General features: G+C 36.9%; 1 protein-coding gene and 1 non-coding gene across 3 annotated transcripts in view; one reads left to right on the forward strand and one right to left on the reverse strand.

The window, feature by feature from the left end:
- Nucleotides 1–20,500, reverse strand: part of ALKBH8 (alkB homolog 8, tRNA methyltransferase) — a 48,754-nt gene that overhangs the window by 11,120 nt on the left and 17,134 nt on the right. Inside the window, exons 4-9 of one of the 2 annotated variants that reach the window (XM_047753550.1) lie at nt 18,693–18,824; nt 17,427–17,522; nt 15,391–15,495; nt 13,024–13,094; nt 7,080–7,186; nt 1,301–1,452 (exon numbers count right to left, since the gene is read on the reverse strand). In XM_047753550.1, the coding sequence (XP_047609506.1) occupies nt 1,301–1,452; nt 7,080–7,186; nt 13,024–13,094; nt 15,391–15,495; nt 17,427–17,522; nt 18,693–18,824 (663 nt within the window). The remainder of the gene's footprint in view (nt 1–1,300; nt 1,453–7,079; nt 7,187–13,023; nt 13,095–15,390; nt 15,496–17,426; nt 17,523–18,692; nt 18,825–20,500) is intronic. The other variant, XM_047753551.1, reaches the window with a different exon arrangement.
- Nucleotides 16,619–16,725, forward strand: LOC125112225 (U6 spliceosomal RNA). The gene has a single exon (XR_007131034.1). It is a non-coding gene; the product is annotated as a U6 spliceosomal RNA (small nuclear RNA).

A 20,500-nucleotide genomic window follows, 5' to 3' on the forward strand; every position in this document is an offset into this window, starting at 1 on the left:
AGTTCCCAGGCTAGGGGTCAAATTGGAACTACAGCTTAGGCCAGCACCACAGCCACAGCAACCTACGTGGCAGCTTGTGGCAATGCTGGATCCTTAACCCACTGAGTGAAGCTAGGGATTGAACCCATATCCTCATGTCAGGTTCTTAACCCACTGAACCACAACAGGAACTCTATAAATAAACATTTTTTAATCGATAAATTTTTTAAAATATTTTAAGTCCTCAATGACACTTTTAGCAAAAGAAATAAAAACCTGTTAAAATCTATTTTACATTTCACTAACATGAAGATACCAAATATGATGATTCCAAGTTTTCTAACAGGATATCTTATTGTTATAATATGGATATTTAAAAAAAATGTTTTTAATATAATAAATCCAAAAGTTATTGCTAAGATAAAACCCATAATTAAAATCCCTGGGATGTACAAAGAACCTTACTATCACTGTCATTATAAAATATTACTTATAAAATGAAAGGGGTTTTTTATTCATTGAGTCTAAGAAATACAGGTCATGATGTACTTGTATAGACAATTCAAAACAGCATCCTCTTGGAGTTCCAATCATGGCTCAGCGGAAACTAATGTCACTTGTATCCACAAGGCTTTGATCCCTGGCCTCGCTCAGTGGGTTAAGGATCTGGCATTGCCATGAGCTGCAGTGTGGTCACAGGTGTGGCTTGGATCCCATGTTGCTGTGGCTGTGGCGTAGGCCAGCGGCTACAGCTCCAAGTCAACCCCTAGCCTGGGAACCTCCATATGCCACAGGTGTGACCCTAAAAAAACAAAAACAAAACAAAACAAAAAAAACAGCATCTTCTTCACAAGTTTTTGAATACTCCTTTCCAAACTGACTAAAACATAAACCACTGTTTATCCTCTAAAGTTATCTATTTACTATAAATGATTTGTCATCTCCAACCTCCCTATTGGGTTAATGAGACATAATTTAGAAACCTGACAAATTGTTTTCCAAAAAACCCTATTTTTGTACAAATGATATTTAATGTCCCCAAACTGCAGCACTCTTAATTGTGACTTCAATAAAATATTTATTTGGAATTCAACTATGCTTGAGGAAAATAAAGATGAATAAGATGCAATCTTTGCCCTCAAAGAATATAAACTCTAATGGGGATGGTTAAGAAAAAGTATATGAAGTACAAAATACAGGCAGAAGATGGGAAATGCCATTACAGAAGCTAAGACAAAGCTCTTCTCAGTTTCTGAGGGAACTTTAGATTTTCATACTATATTTACTCCATTTTAGAGTAGAACCAAAATTATGTACTTACTACAATTACAAGGTGTTTGCCTCACTTTCCTAAATGTAAATGATGTCCGTATTCCTCTCTTGTTTAAAGTTAAGTCTTCAACATCACCGGTGATAATTCCACTTTTGTGACCCCTGGATGCTTGAACAGTATCAAATTTTCTGGGTGTGATTCTAAAAACAACAGTCAAATTCATTTATTTAACACTGTATTCATAAAAATATTTCAGGTCCTTTAAAAATATTAAGGGAATAGAATAAATCTAGAAGAATTTATTACAAATATCTATTAGATTCCCTGAATTGCTAAGCACACAGGAAAAACAAAACAAAACAAAGAAATAGAAGTTTCTGTCTTTTAAGAAATTATCTCTAGGGTAATCATTAAAAGAATTTAGGCGATGGAGTTCCCATCATGGCTCAGTGGTTAATCCGACTAAGAACCATGAGGTTGCGGGTTTGATCCCTGCCCTTGCTCAGTGGGTTAAGAATTCGGCATTGCCATGAGCTGTGGTGTTGGTTGAAGACGCGGCTCAGATCCCGAGTTGCCATGGCTCTGTGTAGGCTGGTGGCTACAGCTCTGATTCAACCCCTAGCCTGGGAATCTCCCTGTGCATGGGAGCGGCCCTAGAAAAGGCAAAAAGACAAAAAGACAAAAAAAAAAAAAGAATTTAGGCAAACAAACTCTTCAAGGGGAAAATAGAATAATAACAAACATTTAATTTATACCAATTCCAAAGAAGGAAAAAACCAAGGAACTGATGAGACAAAGAATAAACAGATGGTAAATATAAATTCAGTATCAGTAATTAGGTTAAATGTAAAAGGACTAAAAAAATCCAATTATAGAATTTCAGACTGGATTTGTTAAAAAATCCAACTATATGCAACAGACACCTTATAAACAACAGAGAAGAGTTGAAAATAAAACAATAAAAAAGATAAAACATAAAGAAAACAAATATTTTGCATATACCTAGCAAAACCAAAAGAAAAGTGGTATGGCTATACTAATCAGACAAATTAGACTTTAAGGCAAATAATATAAGAGATAAAAAGGATCATTTCAGAATGATTAACAGGGTCAATCCAACAGAAAGATATAAAAACCCTATATATTTGTATGCACCTAACTAATAGCATAGCCTAAAAATATATAAAGCAAAAAATAAAATAAACAAACAAAAACTAAAAGGAGAAGCAGACAAATAGAAAATTCTAATTGGAATTTCTAGTATATCTTTCTCAAGTGAAATCTAGTTGAGAGTCAAGGATATCAACATGAGAAAACAACTGATAATGGCACCAAAAAGTATATGATTAATAAGTAAAACAAAGATTGAAAATTAAAAAGACTGAGAATTACAGCCATTGTAGACTGTAAGAAAGTTTAAAGGGAATCTTGAAAGTATGATCAAATTTTTGAACAGGAAAAAAGGAATCATTTGGCCTCTTCAAAGTTAAATTTACAGAGCAAAACGCACAGATCTTACATGTACAGTTCAATGAATTTTGACAAACGTACAAAAACATGGAGCCGCTATCTCAATTAAGATATAGAACATTTCCAGCTAGCCAAGGAAATTCCTGTGTCCATTTCTAGTCAATCTTTCCCCACCTCAAGGCAACCACTATTCTGACTCTTCTGGTTTCTATCAGTTTAGTTTTACGTGTTCTTTTTTTGGGAGGGTGGATGGGTGGGAGGGACCCACACCTGCACCATGTGAAAGTTCTTGGGCCAGGGACTGAACCCGAACCATAGCAGTTGACAATGCCAGGTCCTTAACTAACTGAGCCACCAGAGAACTCTTGAGTTTTTTCTGTTCTTGAATTTCATGTACATTTGGTACTATCTTATGTCTGGCTTTGTCCATTTAACATAAACATTTTGAGATTCAGCCATGTTCTTGGTGTTTTGATAGCTCACTGTTTTTTAAATCACTGAGTAAAATTTCATTACATGAACATACCATAGTTTATCCAAAATCTCCTATTTATTGAAATTTTGGTATTCCTAGTTTGGGACTATTACAAATAGTCCTGTGAACACTGTTACACACATCTTTTTCAGGTGTATACTTTTATTACTCTTGGGTAATAAAAGAAATTGGTGGGTCATAGACTAATTACTAGTTTTCCAAGATGGTTGCACACAATTTTACATTCCTACCAGCAACATGTGAAAGGTTCTGGCTGCTTGACAGTCTCACAAACACTTAGTGTTGTCTCAGTTTTAAATTTTAGCCATTTTAGCAAGTGGCAAGTGCCATGAAATTACAGTTTAATTAATTAATTAATTTGTTTTTTATCTTTTAGTGCCACACCCTCAGCATATGGAAGTTCCCAGGTTAGGGGTCAAATCAGAGCTGCAGCTGCTGGCCTACACCACAGCCACAGCAACACCAGATCCAAGCTGCATCTGTGACCTAAACCCGGCCTGAAGCAACACTGGATTGTTAACCCACTGAGCAAGGCCAGGAATCGAACCCATATCCTCACAGACACTATGTTGGGTTTTTAACCCACTGAGCCATAATAGGAACTCCTTTTTCTTTTATAGTAAGTGTATTTTGAAATCTTTCTTAAAAAAAAGAAAGAAAGAAAGAAAGAAAGAAAGAAAGAAAGAAAGAAAGAAAGAAAGAAAGAAAGAAAGAAAGAAAGAAAGAAAGAAAGAAAGAAAAGAAAAGAAAAAAAACCTTGCTTACCCCAAAGTTGAAAAACTATTCTCTTGTATTTTCTTTCAGACATCTCAGTTTTTGCTTTTACATTTAAACCTATGAGTGACCCCATATTAATTTTTGTAAATGGTGTGAGGTAGATCAAGGTTCACTTTATTTCTACATGGATCTCCCAGGTGTCCTAGCACCATCTGTTGAAAATTTTTCTTTCCATACTGAATTGCGTTGATGTCTTTGTCAAAAATCAACTGACTATATCTATGAATATATTCTGCCCTACTGTACAAACATACTACACTCTTTGACTAAGTAGCTTTATATATTCTAAGTCTTAAAAATCATGCAGAGTAAATCTTCCAACATTGTTCTTCTGTTTCAAGACTGTTTCAGTTATTCTAGATCTCACATTTCCCGATAAATTTTGAATACACTTACCAATTTCTACAAAAAAGTCTTTTAAAATTCTGATTTGAATTACACTAAATCATTAGGTCAATTTGGAAACAATGGATATCTTAACTCTATTAAGTTCCCTGTCCGTGATTATGACATCTCTATCTCTTCATTTATTTTGGTCTTCTGTAATTTCTCTCAGTGATGCTTTACAATTTTTGGTGTATATATGCTATGTTAAATTTATTCCTATTTTGTTAAATTTATTCCTAGGACTTAAATCTTCTGAAGCCAAGTTTTTCTGCTTGATTTACTCTCACAAGGCTATCTGCCTATCAAAGTGGGTTTCATATTCACAGGGAAAGTACTAATAAGCCCAAAAGATCTCAGCAAATTACAAAATAGCATAATTTTATGCTAAAGTTGTTTACCTCTTTATCAAGAATCAGATGTTTACTACATGTCTAGGAAAGAGAAAGACTAACCATATAATTAAAATGGATTTGATCCTAAATGAACTAATACGATGTATTTCAATTTTCAATCTTCATTTGATCATTGTTATACTGTTTCATTCAATCTGTTGTTAGAATCAGAATCCCCAAAAGGCAACAAGAGCAAAAATAAACACGAGGGACTACATCAAACAAAAAGGCTTCTTCTGAACAACAAAGGAAACCATCAAGCAAATGAAAAGGAAACCTGTGGAATTCCTGTGGAATGGGAATTCTTACAGCATGGAAGAAAATACTTGTAAATGATATACCTGATAAGGAGTTAATATCCAAAAAATATCAAGAACTGATGGGGGCCAAGATGGCAGAGTAGGAAGACACCGGGTTCACCTCCTCCATGGCACCCAAATTAACAACATTTACAGAGCAACATGAATCAGAACAACCTGAACACTAGCAGGAAAGATCGTCCACAAATAAAGATATAAAGAAGGAACCACAATGAGATGGGCAGAAAGGGGAGAGGTGGCAAAGTCAAGAATCATGTTCCTGGGGTCTGAGCCCAACATCAGGCTCCCCAGCCTGAAGGCTGCACTTGGAAGACAAGGCCCCAGAGCGTGGACTGAAGGTCCATGCTACTTTCCAGAAAGCCAGAGGGCTGTGGGAATAAAGACTCCACTCTGAAAAGGCACCACAAAACTCACATACTCTGGGACCCAGGGCAGAGGCAGTAATTAGAAAGCAGCCTGAGTCAAACCCACTTACTGATCTTAAAGAACCTTTCAGAGAGGAAGAGGCAACTGGGACTTACTTGGGGACAAGGACACTGGCAGCAGCCACTTTGGGGAGCTCTTCCTACCACGAGGACGTTGGTGCTGGCAACTGCCATTTTAGAATCTTCCCTCCTGCTTATTAGGGTGAAGACCTGGCCCCATCCTCCAACCAGTAAGAACCAGGCCTGGGACACTTCAGCCAGGCAGGTAGCTGGGTGGGAACACAGCCCCATCCACCAGCAGGATGACTGCCTTAGGACCCCTTGAGCTCTCAGCTCTGTCCCAGCCCACCAAAGGGCCCAGGACTAGCCCCACCCATCAGCTGGCCAGGACACCCAGGCCTTGCCCTATGTACCAATGAGCTGAAACCAACGCCAGGATACCTGGGGCTCCTCAGCCAACTGTGTCCCAGCCCACCAGTAGCTGGATACTAGCTCCAGAACCCCCCAGGGCTCCACAGCCAGCCACCTCCTGAATTAATCTACATTATTACCAAGAACAAATCAAAATATTTTTATGACATAGGCCCACAGAAAGTAATTTCTTATTTTGTATTTGCCATACTACCATTATTCTTCAAGTTTAAATGTTATCAAGAGTAAAAATCTTTGAACCTAAAAAAAAAGAAAAAAAGAAAATGCAAATTTTCTCGAAATTCTAGGAATACTTTAAACCACTGGATCACATCACCATTTTTAATTACTGAAAATGAAAGTGAAAATACTTTAAATGGTCATGAAAAAAAAATCAAATTTAATTTGCAGCGCACAGAATCAGGCCATCTGTTTTTTTGTGTTACACATCTCAGGAGCCAGAGTTTGCAAAGCCCTGACAGAGACAATATTCTTGCTCTTAAAAAAATATGCAGTGAAGCATGTAAGGGTAAAGGGTCATGATGTCAGAAACTTACTGTCAAATGATTCAGCTTTTGCTTTTTGGAGTTCCTGTTGTGGCTCAGCAGAAACAAATCTGACTAGCATCCATGAAGACTTGGGTTCGATCCCTGGCCTCACTCAGAGGGTTAAGGATCCCTCATTACCATGAACTGTGGTGTAGGTCGCAGATGTGGCTCAGATCCTGCACTGCTGTGGCTGTGGTGTAGGCCAGTGGCTACAGCTCTGATTCAATCCCTAGCCTGGGAACCTCCATATGCTGTGGGCGCTGCCCTAAAAAGATTAAAAAAAAAAAAAAAAAAAAGATTCAGCAAAAATAATGATAATGACACCATGCAAGAGAGCAAACACATGGCAAAATATTCACAATTGGTAAACCTATGTGAAAGGTGAAGGGAATTCACCACACTATGTTTCAGCTTTTCTTTAAATTTGAATTGTTTTTCAAAATAAAAGATTTTTAAAGGCTATTAAATGTCCCTGGGGGTTTAAACCCAGAAGCCTCAACATGCAAGCCTGGGGCGTGGTTCTGGAGGCTCAGAAAAAAAAAGACTGAGAACTGTCAGAAAGCAAAAGGTATCCTGTCATTAACGTCATTTCAGTACATACCCATGGGTCCAAAGATATCTAGATTCTCCTGTCATCACCAGCAAACTCCGACAGGGCAACATAACTGGCACTGTGATACCATCTGGGTGCTTAAAATCCATGACAATCTTGAAGTAAAGACAAAAGCATAAACATCAATCCAAAATGTACTGTACTCCAAGGATAAGAATGATTCATTGGTTCTCACTATCTCTCTAGACTAAGAGAGATTAAAACATGACAATGCTTATAGAATAGCATAGCACAGTCATTCTCAAAACTATAGTGCACCCAGGAATTAGGTGAATGGCTAAGATACACACTTAGTCCATAGGGAGACTCAGCAGGTCTGCAGTGAGGATAAGGAATCTGCATATCTAACAATCCCCTAGGGAAACTATGATGTAAGTGGTCTGAGAAGCACACATACTGTGCAAACACTAGGATAGGGATCAAATGCAAGGACTTAGGAAATAAAACATTTGCGTCTGGCTTTTTCATTTACTGAAATTTCTAACTATTGCTTGGTCTTTCTGGTGGAGTGGCCCCTATCCTGGAACCCATCAAAAGTCATCTCATTAGAACAGAAGACACTGCTATCACCTAGGAAATTCCAGGTTTAGGAGCTTTGTGTCAGGAACCGGACCAAAAGACCAAATGTTAGATCAAAAGATGCTCCTAGCATTTTTTTTTTTCTCCTTTTTTCTTGTTAGGGCCATATGTGCAGAATATGGAAGTTCCCAGGCTAGGGGGTGAATTGGAGCTTTAGCCACCAGCCTATGCCACAGCCACAACAACTCAGTATCCAAGCTGTGTCTGCCACCTACACCACAGCTCACGGCAATGCTGGATCCTTAACCCACTGAGCGAGGCCAGGAATCAAACCCACGTCCTCATGGATACTACTCAGGTTCATTACCACTGAGCCACAATGGGTACTCCACTCCTGGCATTCTTGCCATTAGGAAACTACAAGGGTTTTAGGAGCTCTGTTTCAGGAACTGGGGGCAGAGACCAATATATATATTTTTTCTATTATCCTACAGGTCCACAATGTGAGAGTATAGGTTTTCTTAATTTAAAGAAGTAACCTTTATTTATAAAATTAAATGTATACTTTCTATGAAAATCAAATTTCCCCTAAAACATTCCATCATGAAAATAAAGTATCATCAATATCATAATATATGTATTTTAAAAATAATTCTTGTTAAAGACAAAAAAGATTTTTTTTCAAAGATTCATTAAGGATTCACAATCAATATGCTTCCCTTTGAGTGCCAAATTCTTTTGCTCTCTGACAGCTCTGCTCCACAGGAGCTTTTTTCAATTACTCTTCTTGGCTTTATCTATTTTCTTTATTTTTTGAGATGTCAGAGTCAATAAAGATCAAGTTCCCAACAAGCTCATGGTGAGACAGAGGATAAGGGGCAGGGGGCAATCTTTGAAAGAATGACACAGCCATTGAGGATACAACAAAAACTGGTTAGAATCAATCAGGTTCAAGGTTGCAAAGATTCAGACTTCCAGAGGAACCGGAGCCCCATTATGCACCCACTGTAATACATCAGCAGCTGAAAGACACGCCCACAGGCACCAAGACTGATCATAAAGGCCAAAAGGTGGGCAGTTTCTGGAAATCTCCACCCCTTCTCCAACATAGTGAGACTGTCTCTCCCTCCCACTTGTTAGTATATATAATTACCCAGCCCATTAAAAACTAACACCCTCACAGACCAAGGCCTGTTCTTGCTTTTTGAGACAGATCACATTCAAATAAACTGACTTTTGCTGAACTATGGCTAGCTCTAGAATTCTTCCTGTGCAAAGGCAAGGACCCTCACGTGACAGCTTCTCCCAGGAACTCTCCTGCAACCTGGGACATAATCATTCTCTCACACCCGCTTCTGCAACATGCCTGAGGATAATGTCCAGTTCAAAGCAAACAAGCAACCCTCCACCACCACATTCTGATTTTACAAAACCTTTAACACAGTCAAAATACAACCAACATAAAACCCCAGACATAGCTATCACACTATCACTCAAGTAAAGATAAGATGCATAACAGAAAAGTACATGAAACAGATCTCCTCCATGTTGGCTTAAAAGGAAAATGAAAAAAATAAAATGCTACTGGGAACACTTCTGAGGAAGAAGACAAACTTAATCCTGATCCTGATTGGTTAAAAACAGGCTGAAATCATTAACCTTTTGAAATCTTTAAGGGTGTATCTGCAAGAGACAATAAGACCTAGTCAGGAAGATGAGATGAGACCTATGGCATGTAAGAGTGATCCTGCAAGCAGCTGATGCAGGCGCTAAATACCACTGCAGCCTAAAGGAACTTATTTCTCATTGCTTCCGAGAGAGGGTGTGAGAAGTAGAGCATCATTTGATGTTTCTGGTATGAAAACTTTCCTAGTTGATCAGGTACCATGTATGCATTTAGGGGATGTACCCTGGAACATTTTTTTACAGTATTGCATATGTGAAATAAGCAAAATTCAATCAAACTAAAAGTTTAAAAGAAAATACCACAAGCAAATCTAATCTATAGCACATGCCAGCAAATTCCACCTTTCAAACAGAAAACTAGATCTCAGCTACTGAATAATAAAGTTTGCCTTCTCTTCCTCTTCACCCCCAAATACAGGTGACCCTGAATGGTTTTGTGTGGTTGGGCTCAACTGGAATGTAAAATAAAAACAGACAGTATCTTTTGGTTTAATGGTCTAAACACATTGCCAGGAGTTTCCATGGTGGCTCAGCAGAAACGAACCTGACTAGGATCCATGAGGACGCAGGTTCAATTCCCGGCCTTGCTCAGTGAGTTAAGGATCTGGCGTTGCTGTGAGCTGTGATGTAGGTTGCAGACCGGCTTGGATCTGATGTTTCTGCAGCTGTGGCGTAGGCCATTATCCACTACAGCTCCAATTCGACCCCTAGCCTGGCAATCTCCACATGTCATGGGTGTGGCCCTAAGAAGACCGGAAAAAAAAATTGCCAAATGTCATAATAGAGAGCAAAATACACATTGCACAGCAGAAAAATAAGCTTGAAAATGAAAAGATGCTAAATTGGAGGCATTTTAGCCATCACTGAAGTCAACAGCTTAAACACCTGTGAGATAATATGATTATATTTATGTGTTTGCACTGAGACCACTTGCTATCAGCTCTCATCATTGTAGCTTCATTCATTCGCAAGAACTATGAGGTGAAATCCACCATCACCCAAAAAATAGGCTCTCACAATAAGAGTCAATCACAAATCACTTCACTAAAATTAACTTTTACTTTGTATAAGGATACAAAGGTAATGAAACATTTTAGCTTAAATGATTTAAAAAAAATTTACCCTTATTTACTTGTTAGGTTCTGTCTAATAGATTATACTCTACAAATATTCTGGGGTGAATAAATGAATAAGTTCATCATTAAATAATTCACTTGAAAAAAATAGGTGGTATATCTTACATTCTTAAAGAGAAGGCTTCCTAAATTCCATTTATTTATGTCCTGGGCTTTCTTCCTTAAGCAAAATAAATCACCAGATTCATATACACAGATAACCGAAATGAGATAGCTAGCATAACAAAAACAATAGTAGTCAAAAGTATATCTATTCCTGAGGACCCCCAGATTGTTCCCACAGACCCACCACAGGCTTAGCGTAGACTATACAATGCTACACAATGAATTATTACTTCACCACCTGTTAAAATGGCAATTATCAAAAAGAAAGAAATAACAAGTGTTGGCAAGGATACGGGAAAAAGGCAACACTTGTGCACTGTTGGCAGGAATATAAATTGGTGCAGCCACTAAAGAAAATAGTATGAAAGTTCCCTGAAAAAAAAAAATAGGAATTCCCTGCTGGCCTAGTGGGTTAAGGATCTGGAGTTGAAGTCACTGCTGTGATGTGAGTTCGATCCCTGACCCAGAAACTTCCATATGCCATTGGTGCAGACAAAAAAAAAATTAAAAATAGAACTACCATATGATCCAACTATTCCATTCCTGAGTATTATCCAAAGGAAACAAAAATACTAACCTGAAAAGATACGTGCTCCCCTGTGTGCAGTATTATTTACAAGAGCCAATGGAAACAATCCAAGTGTCCATTGACGGATGAATGGATAAAGAAAATGAGAGGTATACACACACAATATTATTCAGCCATAAAAAAGGAGATCTTTCTATTTGTGATAACATGGGTGCACCTAGAGGTACATTTATGGTACATGAGATAAGTCAGAGAAAGATGAATACTATCTGATCTCACTTGTATGTGGAATCTAAAAACAAAAACCAAAAATGAATAAACGTAACAAAACAGAAACAGACCAGATACAGAGAACTGATGGGAGGAGGAAGGGGGGGCTGAATTAAATAGGTTAGGGAAAGCAAGGGATACAAACTTCCAAACTTACAAAATAAATTATAGTCATAGGGATATAATGTACAACACAGCGAACATAGCCAATAATATTATAACTTTGTTCAGCAACAGATGGTAACGACTTATCATGGTAATCATTTTACAATGTACAAAAATTTCAAATTACTATTTCATGTACATGAAACTAATATAATACTGTAAGTCAATTATACTTTAATTTTTTAAAAAAACTGGCAGGAGGAATGTCCCAGAGACACCAAATGAAGAAAATGATTACAGCAGAAAATACTAGTAAATAATATTTATGCCCAGGAACAAGATCAGATTTTGAAACAAACTACAGTTAGATTGGATGACCTTGTATTACAAAGATTTTTCTATATTTGAAATTCTGATTTCTATCTAAAATTTTATCTGCAGTTTCCATGGATTGCTTCTGATAACTTCTTCAGCAGTTCAAGTAAAAAGTGCAACTACAGAAACAAACCAATGAAAAAAGCATGAATCTCTTATTTTTCATCTGTAAGAATAAGGTTATTACCTCTACTGCTCAAAGTTTTTGAAGAGACTGAATAATGTATGTAAAAGAGTTTATCAAAATTCTAGATTAAAAAACTACGTTTTAGTTTTCTCTACCGATAGCCTGCAGCTCCTATCTTTTAACACTAGATGGCAATGCTGCTTCAGTAAACTGTTGCACCAAGGGAAGTCTGGATTTTACTTAACTTTTAAAAGTAAAATAATTTACAGGACTTTTCCTGGCATCTGATGAACTGACAGATAAAACTTTGGACATATGGAGTTCCCGCCATGGCTCAGTGGTTAACGAATCTGACTAGGAACCATGAGGTCTGGGGTTCAATCCCTGGCCTCGCTCAGAGGGTTAAGGATCTGGCATTGCCATGAGCTGTGGTATACGTTGCAGATGTGGCTCAGATCCCCCGTTGCTGTGGCTCTGGTGTTGCCTGGCTCTGGTGTAGGCCGTCGGCTACAGCTCTGATTAGACCCCCAGGCTGGGAACCTCCATATGCTGCGGGTACAGCCCTAGAAAAGACATAAAGACAAAAACAAACAAACAAACAAAAAAAAACTTTGGACATTTACAACTACACATTCTGTAAGAAATGAAAGTGCTAATGATGCCTGTACATTTCTTTCTTTCTTTCTTTCTTTTTTTTTGTCTTTTTGCTATCTCTTTGGGCTGCTCCCGCGGCATATGGAGGTTCCCAGGCTAGGGGTCGAATCGGAGCTGTAGCCCCCGGCCTACGCCAGAGCCACAGCAACGCGGGATCCGAGCCGCGTCTGCAACCTGCACCACTGCTCACGGCAACGCCGGATCGTTACCCCACTGAGCAAGGGCAGGGACCGAACCCGCAACCTCATGGTTCCTAGTCCGATTCGTTAACCACTGTGCCACAAAGGGAACTCCAATGCCTGTACATTTCATTTGAAAAATCTTAATTCATTTCAATTAAGAAATATGAGAAATCCTATGAAAAGAGCATTGTATAAGGTAAAATATTTGTTGACAGCTAATAGAAATAAATGTCTTAATACTTACCTCTGACCCCAAACTTAGAGAAATGATCTCATCCTCAAAAGCAGAATGTGTGTCGATGTGAGCAGGAATCCCTGAGATGGAAGACAGGGTAACACGTCACTTCATTTTCCTTTTAGTAGGTTTAAGATGACTCTAAATACAGCCTCACAGTATTATGTGACAATATCATTCAATAATCAGGATTGTACTTTAATTTTAGTTAAAAGGAAACATTTAAGGTGATTGTGAATAAAATTTAAAAAATCTAAACTAAAAATGTAACTTTATGTTAAAGTGCCATTGGGACTTGATTGTAAAATCAAGACTTGAGTTACTGCTTAACTAGGACATATCCCAGGCTGAGGAAGTTGTGAAAGATAACAAAGTCATTTTTCCCTTGAACATTGGATTCCCAAGTACTTGCAGAACAAAAGCAGCCAGGAGTGAAGATTAATCTTATCAATAATTAAGATATATCTTCCTCCATCAATCTCTTAATCTATGGTAACTGAGTATCTCTTTCTTGAAAAGAATTTTGCTACACAGTAAGAGTACATAAAGCTAATAGTAAGACACATTCCTGTCCTCAAGGGAAAGACTGATAGGCAAATAAGCTATCACATTGTGATAAATGCAGAAAAATAAAATAAAAACACAACTCCTGCCATTATTAAAACCCTTAAGATCATTTGATTACTACAAATATTAGATGAAGATGCTAATAAGTGCAAAAAATCAATAATCTAAAGATTTTTCACTAAAACAGCATCCTAGAATTGTCTTCCACATTCTCAACAAAAGAGAAAGAAAAGCAAAATAATCCAACCAATTAGCCTTCTCACTATCTGTAAAGCATTTGGTTTCTTCTACTATACATGCCTTCTTTTTTTATTATAGTTGATTTACAATGTTCCTTCAATTTCTATTGTATAGCAAAGTGGCCCAGCCACACATACACATACATCCTTTTTTTTCTTCTTCTTCCTATTATCTTCCATCATGTTCTAACCCAAGAGATTGGGCACAGTTCCTTCTGTTGTACAGTAAGACCCCATTACCCACCCTTTTCAAATGTAATAGATTGTATCTACTAACCCCAAACTCCTCATCAGTCCCCCTCTTTCCCCCCTCCTCATGGCAAACACAAGGCTGCTCTTCATATCCGTGATCTTTTTCTGTTTTGTAGATAGATCATCCGTGCCGTATTTTAGGCTCCACATATAAGTGATATCATGTGGTGTTTTTATTGTCATTATTCTAGGAGGTGGATCAAACAAGATGTTGCTGTGATTTATGTCAAAGAGCATTATCAATGGGGAATTCCCATCGTGGCTCAGAGGAAATGAATCTGACGAGCATCCATGAGGACACAGGTTCAATCCCTGGCCTCGATCAGTGGGTTATGCATCCAGCGTTGCCTTGAGCTGTGGTGTAGGTTGCAGACACAGCTCAGATCCTGCACTGCTATGGCTGTGGTGCAGGCTGCTGGCTACAGCTCTGATTCAACACCTAGCCTGGAACCTCCATATGCTGCAAGTGCGGCCCAAAAAGACAAAAAAAAAAAAAGAAAGAAAGAAAGAAAACTGGAGTTCCCGTTGTGGTGCAGTGGAAATGAATCCAAATAGGAACCATGAGGTTGCGGGTCAATCCCTGGTTAAGTGGATTAAGAATATGGTGTTGCCGTGAGCTATGGTGTAGAGGTCGCAGACTTGGCTCAGATCCCGAGTTGCTGCGGTGTAGGCCGGCAGCTGTAGGTGCGATTAGACCCCTAGTCTGAGAACCTCCACGTGCTGCGGCAGGTATGGCCCTAAAAAGCAAAAAAAAAAAAAAAAAGCATTATCAGTGGAACAGGATATAAAGCCCAGAAATAAACCCAAGTATCTATGTCAACTAATCTATGACAAAGGAGGCAAGAATATACAATGGAGAAAAGACAGGCTCTTCAATAAGTGCTGCTGGGAAAACTGGACAGCTACATGTAAAAGAATGAAATTAGAACATTCTCCAACACCATACACAAAAATAAACTCAAAATGGATTAAAGACCTAAAAGTAAGGCCAGATACCATAAAACTCCTAGAGGAAAACATATGCCTCCTTTGCTTTTAAAGCAATCTTCTCCCTCTCTAAAAAACATGTTCAGAGGGGAACAAAAGAAAATCACAAACAGCAACTGTGTCAGTTTGTTTACACTTTGAGATGCAAATTCCTTAAAAGACAGAGTGTAGAACTAACTGCAAGGGATGAAAATTAACACAGGTTGACAAACATAAGCAAATTACTCATTTTGATTCAGTTTGAGCTCAAAAATAGTATTTTTGCTCTTAGAGTTACACAATCCACTTAGTTATGAAATCTGACTGGAATTTTAAGAGAAGAAACACTCACCATGCCCAGGTTCATACTGGTTTACAGTCAACTGATCAGGTTTACGTTTAATGAAACCTTCCTTCAACCATTTCTCCAAAATGCTATCACAAATGTCAGGAAGACCTAAAGTCAGTAATTATAAAGGTAAAATATATTAAAATATTTACTTTGCATGTTTTACCCAAGAATAAAAAAATGGTCACTGTGATAAAAATCACACAGCTTTTCATTTAGTAGCCAGCTCCAAACATAATAGTCAATTCATAAGTGAAGTAAAATAAAAACAAAAATTTAAGTATCTTTCAAAGTTATTTTGTTGATTTTATCAAATGTACAAAAGAAAAATTTCACAGACAGCAGTTACGGTATTTTATTTCATATACATATATATATATATATACACACACACATATATATATATATATTTTTTTTTGGTCTTTTTGCCTTTTCTAGGGCCGTTCCCCAGGCATATGGAGGTTCCCAGGCTAGGGGGTCTAATCAGAGCTGTAGCTGCCAGCCTATGCCACAGCAATGCAGGATCCAAGCCACATCTGTGACCTACACCACAGCTCACAGCAACGCCAGATTCTTAACCCATTGAGCAAGGCCAGGGATTGAACCTGCAACCTCATTCATTTCCCCTGAGCCACAATGAGAACTCCTAAATTTCAATAATTTAAATTATTTCTCGTTAAAAGACACTTTTCAAAGTAGAACTATTATTGTAGTCATAAATGTTATTTAATGAGGCAAATAAAACCCTTAAATAAGATCAAAGCCATAAAAATACAGAAAAACTTAATGCCGACAAAGAATTCTACCAAAGGACTAATATCTAGATTTTATAGTAAATTTTTATTAATATATTAAACAACCTATTAGAAAAAATTGGCAAAGAAGATGAAAAAGAATTAATGGGAAAAGAAATTAAAATGGCCAACCTCACTAGTAATCAAGTCATTATAAAGTTAAAAGTTTTATGATAGCATATGTTGTTAGGGTGAGGGGAAGGGGGTACAAACTTGGAGAGAGTATGCTGGTACAGATTTTTAAGTGTGCAATTTGTCAGTGTCTATTAACATTTTAAAATAAGCATATCTGTGACACAATTCTAACAACAGTTTTCCTTGAGAAACCCTTGCTTAGGGCATAAAGAGGTGTAAACAAAGATATTCACTGTAGCACACCTTATAAAAAAGCTAAAAACTAGAAATAACCTAAGTGTCTACCAAAAGGAAACTAACTGGCACTCACTCTGGCAGCACATATACTAAAACTGGAACAATACAGAGAAGATTAGCATGGGCCGTGTGCAAAGATGACACACAAATTCTTGAAGGGTCCGTATTTAAAAAAAAAAAAAAGGAAACTAACTGAATAAGCTAGTTCAATAAATTGAAAAACTATATAAGATCTCCAAAACATATTAGGAAAGAAAAAGAAACAAATTGAAGTGATACATATACAATTTATAACATATAATATAATACTACATGTTAATAATGATATACTTTTATAGGCTATTTTATGTAAACTCATTTATAAGGACAGAAATAATATACACTAAACTGCTAATGGTACTACTTCTGAAGAGGGATATGGTAACAAAGATCATGTTCAAGAGAAATAAATTTAGCTTTATCTGTACATATAAAATTTTGAACACAAAACTGCACTATTTAGCTAATTAAAATGTATTAAACTTAATTAACTGTTTCATCAATGATATTTTTTTGGCCACGCCTGTGGCACATGGAAGTTCTTGGGCTAGGGACTGAATATGAGCCGCAGCAGCACCCCAAGGCACACCAGATCCTTAACTCACTACACCACATGGGACCTTCCATGATATTCTAATATATTAAAATTGTTTTCAAAATAGCACTTACTATTTATAATTACTTGGAATTCCCATGGTAGCGCAGTGGGTTAAAGGATCCAGCATTGCGGCAGCTGTGGTGGAGGTTGAAGCCGTGGCTCAGATTCAATCCCTGGCCTGAGAACTTCCACAAGACGAAGGTGTGGCCATTAAAACAACAACAACAATTACTTACCCCCGGGTAATGGTTTATCTTTATCTACATTGTTATTCTCATAGTGGAATTCATAGCCAAAATGTTTTACTCTTCTATGTTTTAAGGATTTTTGAACTGTATGAAGAGAAGAAAATAAGCTATTGGGAGAAAAAAAATTTTATTCCTTTATATATTTCAAAGTCAACTTTATGAGTAAGGACTGGTTTAGTAATGGTAACGTTTGTTAACTGCTAAATTATTATTTTTAATAATATCTGCTCTTCTAAGTCTAAAATAGAAACAAACTTAAAGGGATTTCACCCAACAAGCTCAAAGAGCTAAACACATCCACTGCCACTCACAAGATTGCTAATGATCTAGAAAGAGTCAGACTAACTAATCTGCAAATTTCTCCAGGAAGTTCTTACTACATTACAATGATATGGTACTGAACTGCTGATTCCTCATAGGAAATCTGCCTTAGGGTAGAGGGAATCAGATAAGGTAATATACAGTTGTCATTGGGTATCCTTGGAGGATTGGTTCTCTCAAATATCAAAATCCAAGGACACTAAAGTCACTTATATATAATAGTGCAGTATTTGCCTATTATATACACACAGCTTCCACATCCTCAGACATAGATTACTTATAATACCTAGAACAATGTAAATGCTATGTAAAATAGCTGTAACTACAATGCAAATGATAAGTAAATAGTTGCCAACATGCCACGTGGTCAAGAATCGCTTTTTGAAACTTTCTGGAATTTTACCCTTTTTTTTTGTCTTTTTTAGGGCCACACCCGCACCATATGGAGGTTCCTGCTGTTGGGGTCCCATCAGAGCTGTAGCTGCTGGCCTATACCACAACCATAAGCAACGCCAGATCCAAGCTGCATCTGCAACCTACACCATAGCTCACAGCAATGCTGGATCCTTAACCCACTGAGTGAGGCCAGGAATCAAACCTGTGTCCTCATGGAAACCAGTCAGATTCATTTCTGCTTCTATTCATGGTTGATTGAATCTATGGATACAGAACCCACAGATAAGGAGGGACAAGGGCTTATGTGAAAGGGCTTAAAATGTTAGCTCTACAAATGTTGTCTAATAAATATTAATCAGTTTGGAGTTTTTCACTGATACCTATACAAACACTATTTATTACTAATGCTCTTAAGAATTGCTGGTATGGATCCTGGGTACCTTCAGTAATTTTGAGGAAATATTAGTTTTAATAAACCAAAGGAGGAGAAGGAAAGATTAGTAACATGGTATTTTGTAGATTTAAAGTTTTACTTACAATTTTGATTGTCTGTATCTTCAGTCCAGTTAACACTTTCCAAAAGCATTTTTTCATCCTCAGAAGAAATAATTTCTTCTATTACCATGAGGCCTGGAGGTAAGGCTTGAAGCTCCAACTCTTTCCACTGTGCTGTGGGAAACCAAATTAAAATAGTTCAACATACAAAACTTAAAGTTCCAATAGCCATTTATCAGTTCATAAAACCCCAATCCTCATTTTTCAGAAATAAGAATGCTGAAAGGCACAAAATATTAAAAATGCAAAAATAAAGACCAAGATAAAAATTATGGTACTTTTTATCTACCACAATTATCAACAGCAAAAAGAACAGTATTTACTTAAATATTTTGTTTGAACATGATTGAGCCCTTTTTAATCTCATTAAGAAAGGTTTCTCATAATATCTACAGAATGCCCCTCCATAAACAAATTAGATTCTAAATATCAAATACAAGAATTTAAATACTCATTTTTTACCCTAGCTTCAAGATACTAGCTATTGTCAAATAATAGAAAAGTGTAAAATAAAATTTTTTAAAGAAATAAAAAATTGTGTGAAGAATTATTTAGCATACATTAAAATAATTTAGGTTCCTTTATCCTTCAAAGTTTTAGATAAGCATAAGCTCTAGAAGGAAAAGAAAAAAGAACTTATGATTAGACAAAGGCAATAATGTAGTTCATGTTTATTATTAGGGATTTGATCATTCATGTTGAGACATGATTTCTGAAGTTTTTTTTGCTTAAGAGTTTTCATCTTTGAATCATTTAATATAAAGATTCACAAAAATAATAATATAAATAATAAGTAGGTTTTATTAATATCAGAAATATAAATAGTGAATCATCTGATAAGTATTTACCAAGTGTTTATTATATTCCAGGCATTATATTATTAATTCAAATTACTAAAGGCCAACTTAGAGAAGAATTTCTTAAAGACAGATAATTAAAGTAATTCATATTTCGTTTTCTAAATATATATGTATTTTTAAAAATAATTAAAAATACATTGTATCAGAGTTCCCATTGTGGTGCAGCAGAAACAAATCCGACTAGGAACCATGAGGTTGAGGGTTCGATCCCTGGCCTCGCTCAGTGGGTTAAGGATTAGGCATTGCCGTGAGCTGTGGTGTAGGTCGCAGACACGGCTCGGATCTGGTGTTGCTGTGGCTCTGATGAAGGCCAGCAGCTATAAGCTCCAATGAGGCCCCTAGCCTGGGAACCTCCATATGCCACAGGTATAGCCCTAAAAAGGACAAAAGACAAAAGATTAAAAAAAAAAAAAAAACCCTCTTATATTTGTTTATTCAGTGGCTATCTGGTAGTAAATACCAAAACGAATATAAAAAATTGTGATACAGTTCTATTCTCTATCATCTCTATTAAAAATGATTTCTGAAGTTATAAACAAGTTTGCAACAATCTTAGAAATACATCTAGATCTAATGTAGGATTTCAAATATAAAACACTCCAAAACTCATTTCATGCAATTTCTTATAGTGTTCAACATAGTAAATGGGGGAAAAATAAGGACAATATTTTCTATGAAGATTTATTCCTAAACCACTCAATTTTCAAAAATGGATCATAAACACAAAATATGAAAATAATCTAGTTTTCAAAATCTAAAAGCTTAAGTTAGATTTAAAATTAAGTATATATAGACAATGAGAATTACAGCTTCTTTTTTTTTTAGGGTCACACTGCAGCATATGGAGGTCCCAGGCTAGGGGTCGAATCAGAGCTGTAGCTGCAGGCCTACACCACAGCCACAGCAACACCACATCTGAGCTGCTTCTGC

The sequence above is a fragment of the Phacochoerus africanus genome, chromosome 11, assembly GCF_016906955.1.
Source record: "Phacochoerus africanus isolate WHEZ1 chromosome 11, ROS_Pafr_v1, whole genome shotgun sequence".
In the NCBI taxonomy this organism is placed as follows: Eukaryota; Metazoa; Chordata; class Mammalia; order Artiodactyla; family Suidae; genus Phacochoerus; species Phacochoerus africanus.